The sequence below is a fragment of the Sesamum indicum genome, linkage group LG3 (genome assembly GCF_026168435.1).
Source record: "Sesamum indicum cultivar Baizhima isolate 11 linkage group LG3, ASM2616843v1, whole genome shotgun sequence".
NCBI lineage: Eukaryota > Viridiplantae > Streptophyta > Magnoliopsida > Lamiales > Pedaliaceae > Sesamum > Sesamum indicum.
In genome coordinates, this window is record NC_142659.1 from 26,463,509 (window position 1) to 26,472,969 (window position 9,461).

The 9,461-nt window shown below is 35.1% G+C and overlaps 2 protein-coding genes across 2 annotated transcripts; one reads left to right on the forward strand and one right to left on the reverse strand.

Moving 5' to 3' along the window:
- The first annotated feature begins 906 nt into the window (after positions 1-906).
- On the forward strand, positions 907-2,355 carry LOC105158851 (large ribosomal subunit protein uL29). Its single transcript, XM_011075745.3, has 3 exons — positions 907-1,050; positions 1,154-1,446; positions 2,066-2,355. The coding sequence occupies exons 1-3, from the start codon at positions 1,047-1,049 to the stop codon at positions 2,138-2,140; spliced, it is 372 nt and encodes a 123-aa protein (XP_011074047.1). The 5' UTR covers positions 907-1,046; the 3' UTR covers positions 2,141-2,355.
- A 1,334-nt stretch (positions 2,356-3,689) lies between these two features.
- Positions 3,690-8,966, reverse strand: LOC105158852 (Chlorophyll A-B binding family protein). Its single transcript, XM_011075746.3, has 6 exons — positions 8,808-8,966; positions 8,550-8,716; positions 7,230-7,376; positions 6,562-6,694; positions 4,791-4,883; positions 3,690-4,143 (listed from the first exon to the last, which is right to left on the reverse strand). Exons 1-6 carry the CDS (start codon positions 8,916-8,918, stop codon positions 3,841-3,843), a joined length of 954 nt encoding a protein of 317 aa, XP_011074048.1. The 5' UTR covers positions 8,919-8,966; the 3' UTR covers positions 3,690-3,840.
- Between the last annotated feature and the right edge of the window lie 495 nt (positions 8,967-9,461).

Here is a 9,461-nt window from a genome sequence, read left to right on the forward strand (position 1 = left end):
AAAAAAAACTTAATGTCAACATTACCCATAAGTTAGAAATAAGTGTACGAAATGAGACGTACGTATTTCTGTACATAATACGCATCCAAAGTCAAAATACTATACTAGAAAGTAAATCCAGTAATTTATTGGAGCTTCAATTTTGCTATTTAAGAACTCTTCCTCTTTTTTATAGTGAAGTAATTATGATTATATCGTAAATATGATCAAATATTAGTAATTATAATAATTAACATATAAATAATACATATTAGATATTTATATTTAATAATTATTATAAATTATAGAAAAAATTATACTTTTTTTTTCTGAAGTTTAGTGTAATTACATATAAATTTTCTATTATTTGAGAAATTATATATAACACCCATGGAGTTTGTTTCCACCTAACAAATAAGTTCCTCTATTAGTCAGTATTTATCAAATTTGTTAATATTAACAAAGAAAACTGTATGAAAATTGTTGTTTACCTTCAATTGACCTATTTATAACTTATTGCAGGTCAAATAATTTTTTTTCAATTGAACTACTCTTACAGCGGTAAAGATATACCTCATCACATGCATTGACATTTGAAGATGTATGAGGCATATTTGGTTATAAAAATATTTATTTGTTAATACCAACAAATTTGGTGAATTTTGACTAACGAAAAGACTTATTTGTTAGACGGAAGCAAACTTTAAGGTTGTTAAATATAATTTTTTAAACCATAGAGGATCTACATATAATTATACTAAATTTCAGGAGTGAAGAGTGTAATTATCCCTAAAATAAATCAACACAATATCTCATACAACCTTTAACAATGATATGTCCGACTCAAATCGTCTAGATTTGGGCCACCAAAAAAGGGATGTGGCCCATCTAATGATGTGGGCTTGGGCTATAAAAGAGCAATAGACTTGTAGAATTGGGCTTTCTGAGGCCTAAAAACCCAGAGATCAGCCCAAATGGATGTATAAAATCGAGATTAGGGTTTTCGACTGCTGCATCGCTCTTGCTTACCATCGTTTCCTGCAGGAACAGAGTACCGAAGACAAGAAATGGGTATGGAAAATGTAGCAATGGATTTGATTTTGAAAAAAGAGGAGACTGTAATTGTTTGGTGAAGTAATTTTCTATATACTGATTTTCATACTGTTTGTTGTAGCTCGGATCAAGGTGCACGAGCTTCGGCAGAAGACGAAGGCGGAGCTGTTGGCGCAGCTGAAGGATCTGAAGGCGGAGCTGGCACTGCTGCGTGTGGCAAAGGTGACCGGCGGCGCCCCCAACAAGCTCTCCAAAATCAAGGTGGTCAGGCTGTCGATTGCGCAGGTGCTGACCGTGATTTCGCAGAAGCAGAAGACCGCTCTGCGTGAAGCCTACAAGAACAAGAAGTATTTGCCGCTTGATCTCCGCCCCAAGAAGACACGAGCCATTCGCCGCCGCCTCACCAAGCACCAGGTATGATTAGTTTTTTCATGTTTGCTTTACCCCTTAGCTTTTATGCAAGTTTGAACGTTTTAGTTTCGATGAATTGATTTTGTTATTGAGTCTTGTATATGCAAACAACATTGATCAGATTTTATTCAGATACAATAAATGCAACATTTGCTTATACATGGCATGCTGTGATTTTCTTTCAAAAATTAAGTAAATGGATTTGTTATTTATCATAATTAGATGCAATGTATTTAAAAAAAACATTGTGAAATTCAGGATAAGAAGTGTAATACAATAGAGAGGAGATACAACAAAAAAAGGAAAAAAATGTAGAAGATGAAAAAACCAAAAGATAGGTATAGGCGAATACAGTTAATTTAGTCTATATATACATAATGTAAGTCAAGTTGGTTGCTCTATATCCCTCGATATCATAATATAATATATATATATATATTGATATAGATGTATGGTGTATTATGATTTTTATGGATCCGGAACCACCAAATTGTAATCTTTATTTATCCTGAAACTGGCCTCTTTTGTTGAATATCAATAGCCACAAGTCAGTTTGTGCAGCTAATGTTAAATCTCCCTTTTACCAAGTATTTGACTTGTTCTTGTATGTTTTATTCTTCAGGCATCTTTGAAGACAGAAAGGGAGAGAAAGAAAGAAATGTACTTCCCAATGAGAAAGTATGCTATCAAAGTTTAAGTATTTGTTCTGCTCTGAGAGCAGTTTTTTATTTTTGCTATCTGAATGGAAGGATCTCAAAATTTTGAATGCGCTTGAATTGCTAGGTTTTGCAATTAGTTCAAAGATGTGGTGGTGTCAAATGTTAGGACAATTATTCTATTTGTATGATCTGTCCAACTACATACTCTTATATATCCCTGAGTATTTTTCAACCAAACATGGTTATGCTTCAATTTGTATGTTGCTGTGTTTCCAATAGGTGCATATTCCGATGTCCAAACTCTATACAATTATTGGGTCAGACCCCTGATACTTGAAGGGCCAAGTTTGTCATCGTACTTCTGCCTACTAGAAATTCTCTTTCATTAAATGCTAACCTGTTTTGCAACCTGCTTTCTGCACGACCCAGAAAAAAATAACTGGCAGAATGTCGTGCACTCGTGTTTTAGTTGTTATTTGAGGAAATCTTACGGATATTTTTAAAATTAAAAAAACTCGTATGTTTAGTTCTGTGTTTTATGAAACTTTTAAAATGGTCTTACAATTGAAAAGATTTGACATATTTAGTCCATAAAAAAAAGGTTCAAATGTGTCGACTTTTCTCAATTTTGAAATTATTTTAAAATTTGTATAAACTGGAAGATTAAATGTGCCGGTTTTTTTAAATTTTGGGACCGTTTTGAAAATTTCAACTATTAAGGGCTCGTTTAGTTTAAGTGAGAGAAAAAGTATGAGGAGATGGAAAGAACAATATTTTTTTTTTCAAGTTGTTTGGTATGGTTAGAACAACAGTGAATTTCGATTACTCTTCATATTTGATACGAGTAAATAAATTGAGATAAAAATATTAAATTTTATTGATTTATTCTTTTTGTTTATTTTGTGTTCGAAAATAGACAAGTTAATACTATTATAAAATAATTTTTAATATATAAAAGATTTAAAAGTTTTCTTAATAAAAAATATTCTTGTTCTTGTTTGATGAATTTTTATTAATAAAAATATTCATCAACATAAGCATTGATCATTTGTTCTAAATAAGATTAAAAATACTATCAATGCCCTAAAATAAAGAATAAAATACTTTTGTTGATAATTTAGTTATCTTTTTAAAAGACTATGTACTGGTATTATGAGTAGGAATGAGAATCCCAAGAAAATTATATATATAGGTAATATAGTAAATATTGTTAAAAAGGTAAATAAAAATGACCTCCTAATTTGGTAATTTTTCAAATGATAAAGGGGTGTTCATAATTATGTCAAATTTTAGGAGGGATCATTGTAATTTATCCCAAATAAAATATATAATTTTTTATCTTTTTGATCTTATACATTACATTTTTCACTCAATTTTAGGCAGAATAAAATTAGATTTTGAAAAAATTTCATATACATCCAATTTTTTATTTTAACTTTTTCTTCATTTATTCTTCCTAACCAAATACCTTATTTTTATACATCCAATTTTTCAGCCAAACTAATTAAAGCCAATGTGTTAAACTCAGACATGTGGGACTAAAAGTGTAATTTGCTTAGTGTCATGCAAGCCAAGCACGCACGAACGGAAAGAGAGAATAGAACTCTTAAAATTAGGTAATTTGGACAAAAGTACGAGTCAGTGAGCCACATGAAGTGAAAGTGTACAAGGGAAATAATTTCAGGTGATGAATTTGAGGATCAGATATATACAGAATGTACAAATGATGTAAGGTGTGCTACAGAGATTTTAAAGTAGAGAGCAGATTGTTGTGCAGAGGGTCTGCTATGTGGTCAAGCAGGTTTTGTACAGGACCTTTGCCGGTAAGAGCTGCTTGAATATAAAAGCCTAACCAGGCAACCATGGCAAGTCGCCCATTTTTAATCTCTTTCACTTTTAGTTCCTCAAAAGACTCTGGATCGCTGGAAAGATTTAAGGGATCGAAAAGCGCGCCTCCTGGATAATTTATGTCACCCGGCAAATAAATTCCCAATGGCTCCAGAGCTTCAATACCACAATATCGGGCGTATTCGGGACCAACCTGGACCAGAGGCACAATCGTGAAATGATGATAAAAGAGCAAGTAAATTATTGTTTTCAATCAATTCCACAGGCGGAGATGCAGAAGAGGATGTGGAAAATTATAGATCATGTTTTCACGATATGAAAATGAAAAAGATAGAGCAAACCAAAAAGGTTTCCATCAACATTCCCTCGATTCCACAGGAGGAAATGCAGAAGAGGATGTGGAAATTTATAGACTCATATTTTCACGATATGAAAATGAAAAAGATAGAGCAAACCAAAAAGGTTTCCATCAACATTCCCTCGATTTGGAACCTCAAAGGATAGGGTTAAATACAATTTACCCCCTTAGTTAATTGAAAAGTACAGAAAACCCTGTGATGAAATAAAGTGCAATTCACCCCCTTGTAAAATACATCATTTTTAAAGCACAAGGGGGTGCATTGCACTTTGTTTTTCACAGGTTTTTTTTGCATTTTTCCATTAACACGGGGTAAACTGCATTTAACCCCAAAGGGTATTGTCTTTCATTTTTAAGTGTCAACTTCGTTCATGAATCAATTACGGCAAAATTCAGGCGAGGCTTTGATTTCTTTTTAAGAAAAAAAATTAGATCTTCAAAATGATAAGTAGAGAGAGATTATAAGAGAAAAATATGATTACCATAAGAAGCGCTTGACAGATGGCTATGATAACCACTCCTTGACTCCCGGCAACATGGAGACCAGGGATGCCCAGGTAGTCTAATGTATCACCCTGGTGACAGATTAAAACAAGGAAATGAAAATGCTGAGGAACAATGAACCCTAGTGAATCACAAACTAATATCTCAAGTACTGGTTTCTAGCTGTATGATTAGTTATGCATCATAAAATAAGCAACAGTATTGATTGGAGTCTTGCAACATGTGAGTTATCTAGATGCATAAGCAGTCAATGGAATGCTTTCCAGCTAGGAAGTGGTCGATGCCAGGACAGGTAACAATGATAGCTTTAAAAGGCGACTAACATGGTAAAGCAGTCTCCTCGAAGAATCTGTTTCCAAAAACTGGCTGAGCTATTCCTAATGACACCATGTGGAATACCCCAGAAGGAAATAATTGAAGACGTCATTTTCTGTACCACCCGGTTCATTTCTAAGATGATCTATGGGTGAAATGAAAGAAACTTTTAAATGACAATTAGAGAATGACATGAGTAGGAAGCTATATCTATCATGTGATGACCTACACCTTACATTTGATTACTCAAGATTGGACGATCCATATAATATGCAGGACAGATACAATCCACTACCCTCTTTCTTGAAAGAATCATTTTCAAGTTACCACGTAAAGCAATAGCATATAGCAACTCCTAAGTCAAATTGAGAACCTTGCACAACTCTGTATGAGAACAAAGCAGTAAGGTTTTAAGCAATCAAAATGAATTTCATCAAGCTATAAAAGTTACATTTAGGGTATTATACCTTAATTGTTCTATAGTCTCTGTGTGTATGTGTGTGTGTTCTGGTTATGTGTGTTTGGTTACAAATATGCTGCACTATAAATACAGTTGCAAACTCTTACCTCATCACTCTTCAGGTGCACAAATGCGAGTTGTCATGGCAATGAAGACAGTAAAAGCATCAAACTCAAAACCAAGTAAATGAGTTATCCAGCAAGCTAGTTTGAGATAACATCTCTTAATGCAGGACAAGCCTTCAGACACATCCCAAAGGGCCCAAACGTTGTTGAATGGTCTTGTTGGATGCTCTAACATGGGTAATGTGGGATCATGAAAAATTTGGAGGACAAAAATGTCTTTTTATCTCAAGAACAGCTTTAAGATATTTACATAAATGCCTAGAAGCTGGAGAAGTTGGGGTTGGAGTTGGACTGCTTCTAGAGTATAGCTTTTTTTCTGCTAACTATGGAGAATGAAGAGCAGATTGCATTGCAAACACTTCCAAGTTGTTCGAAATTAGTCAAAGTTGATAAGCACATTTCTTTTTTGCTGCTGCAAACACCCACTAAAAGCGCCACTGGCTCCATGAGTTCTAAATGTCACTCAAAGGTAACTCTTTTCCTTTCATAGCAGTTTTACGTTTGAGCTATCTGGGGCTTCCATTCTCATGATGGCAAATCCTTATCTACTAATGTAGACTTAAAACTTAAAATATCATTCTACGTGTGAATATATAAAATGGTCAGGCAATACGAGGGAGGGAAGAAATAAAAATATACTGGCTTTTGGAAACTTCGCCAAGAATTCGTTTAAGACTTCTTCAAAATTGTAAGCAGCAGAAATAATTCCAAGACTTGAGCCAAGAAAGGATATTATCATCTATAATGAGAAGTGAGACCAAAAATTTGCAGTGCGGGAAGAAAACGGAACACAGAACCTCTAACTACATGGAAGCGACTAAGAAATTGTTAAAAGAATAACATACTAACCTTAAGCTTTGAGTAGCCAACTCGCCACCAAACAGGTTCCACAAAATGGAATGCTCCAATTAGGTCTAGTATTTCTGGAATTAAAGCACCTAGTGCAGCAAGCATAGCCCACCTTGCATGTAATACTTCAAAACTGCACAAATGATTTTGATTTTTAACTTTTTAAACTTGAGTCATGAGGCCATCACTTTAAGATGTTGATTTTCTAGTGGCTGTCCCATAGTTATGGAATTAGTTGGACTTTGGGAATTTTGTGGAAGATACAGGTGAAGTGTTGATAGCACCACATCACAGTAAATTGAGGACAGTCTAATCAAATGCTATATGGTTAAGTCACGTGAACAATGGAGTTCTTCATTTGAAACCAAAACAGGTTCAAGATTGAAACATCATCACAGCTGCGGATAAAGCACTGCTTTGTTTACTTGTATTAGAAACTCAAAGGGACAGACACTGTCACTGTACTGACAGTTACAGGATAACATCGTCCTCCATGACTGGACTGGAAAAATTAGAACTCAAGTGTTTGTTTAACCTTTCAAACTCCACGAGAATAGGAATACAGGAATGTGAACAGTGATATTGTTCTTTTCACTCTTTAGGGTAGCATTGATTAGGCTTCCATATAACCACATAAAAAGATAATTTGTGCTAGGAGGTGTACTAACTTGAAATATTTCTGCAAGGCGACGGGATCCTGACTCAAACCTGCAATATCAAAACCATAATCCCCTGGAAGTTCACCATTGAGATAGGCTGGATATTCATATGAGATTGGACCAAGCCAGCGAGGGCGACCCTCCCCATACCACACACTGGAAAACCAGAGAATTTAATTTCTAGATAAATTGAAAAAATCAGTTGAGTAAAGCTGATGACAATAAAAGCTCAGAAGGACGTGCTGAATGGACTACAGTGATTTGATAAGAAACTCCTTGACTGAAATGCATGTGTAAAGAAAAATCTTGCTAATTCACAGGAAGACCTTTATGCTGTCTAAAAAGTAGTTAATAATCATGTAGAGACATTACATACATTAGTTCCAACAATAAAAGTTTCACTTGTTGCTAGAACTCTACTGTTGCATTCTCGCACTAGCTCCCACAAAATTGTAAGTAACTAAAAAAGAATATTTTTGGTATGAATTCTAATAATGCTTTGTAGATTGATCCATTTGAGCATACTGATTTTCTACATGTATCAATCACTGACCCATGGGCATTCCTGCTTCTTAGACTCTTGATTAACAAATAAACTTGCCCTCCTTTTCTAAGTTACGGTAGTTCTTATCATACATTTTATTTCACCAAATATAGAATTGTCTCCTAGTCCTACGCCTGACTAGTCCCTAAAATCAAACCCTGCTCCATGCTCATATTTACCCTGTATCCTTTCGGTAATTATCCTCAAACATAAAGACGTTAAGGCTGAGTATATATCAATGGCTAGTCAAATTCAACTTTTAGATGCCTTGGCTGATGGAAGTCCTAAATCCAATTCCTTTTATCGTCCTGGCATCAAGTCACTGTAGACTAAATAAACAAACATAAATAACATCAGAAAACTTTTGAAATTCGATGAATGTGAATCATCACTACAAGTGACATAACGGACGAGAGATTCAAGATCTTTCGTTAAGCTTCAAAAGTGAAAACAACTCAGGTTTCATCTCTCTTTTGCTTTCCACACCCACAACCGTGCCCCTGATTCTGATTTGGCTTAACAATTTCAGCTTTTGGGTCGCAAAGAGAAGTGATCATGCATCACTTGTCTTTACAACCCATAAACAACGTTAGTAATAAACGGAAGGTAATCCATCCATAGATAAAACAAATACGTAATTGGTTAGTATTCTCTTTCGTTTTATTCATACTGCTATCATTCCAAAGAAAATAGATCAAATGTTAGTAGGAGTTAAGAGCAAAACAAAGAAGCAAATGAGGTGGGAACATCGAGTAAGAATGTTCGAGAAACAAGTCTTCGATTACCTCTCCTTTCTTGCCTTGTCTGAGAGCGTCTTCAACTTTGCAGAATTATCCTGATAAAGCTTCTTCTTCTCCTCCATCCGCCTCTGAAGCGCCTCCCCAAGTGAACTGTTGGCAATGGCTTTCACGGCAGTGAATGGAATCGCGGAGAACACCAAAACGCCGGCAACCTTCAGATAACACCAATCTTAATCTCCAGAGAGGAGAGAACACCCAGAATACCTGACGAACAGATACGGTATGCGTTGGTGAAGCGGTTACCTCTTGCCATGAAGCTTTGAAGCGGCTGAATGCATTAGTAGCACGAACGCTTGACAGGCTCCGGTTTCCGCATCGGCAACTGAGGAGCGACGGCGGAGGGAGGAGGGACATGGCTGCGAGCGCCGCTGGTTTGGTTGAAGAGGAAAATAGGCAGCCATGCTTTTCGCCGTTAAATTGACGGCTCTTAATTCTCCTCAGCCACTTATTTTCCTTTTCTTTTTCTTATTTTTAATTTTTTCTTATTGGTCCACGTATTATGATTGATCAATGTTTTGTAGAATTAAGTATTGTGGACTTCAATTTAATTTGAATTCATGATTTTGTTTTACGAGGGAAATCAAATACTGGTGCTTTATAAACCACATAAGATCTTCACCTATTATCAATGTGTAATGCAACCCAATACCATCTACTTCTCCAACAATGGGGTTTAGGACCAATACATAGTCTCTTATATATCATATAATTCGTGCTTTATGATAATTAATCTATTAAGATCCACAGCCTGACCAGCTCCTCTTGAAATACTGTTTTAAGATAAAATCGTTATACTTTTTAAATCATCGTAAATTCTTGTGCTATGGAGTATCAATGATGTTGCATATGCCTCTTGAAACAATGTTTTAGGATAAAATTGTAAAACTCTTTAAATCA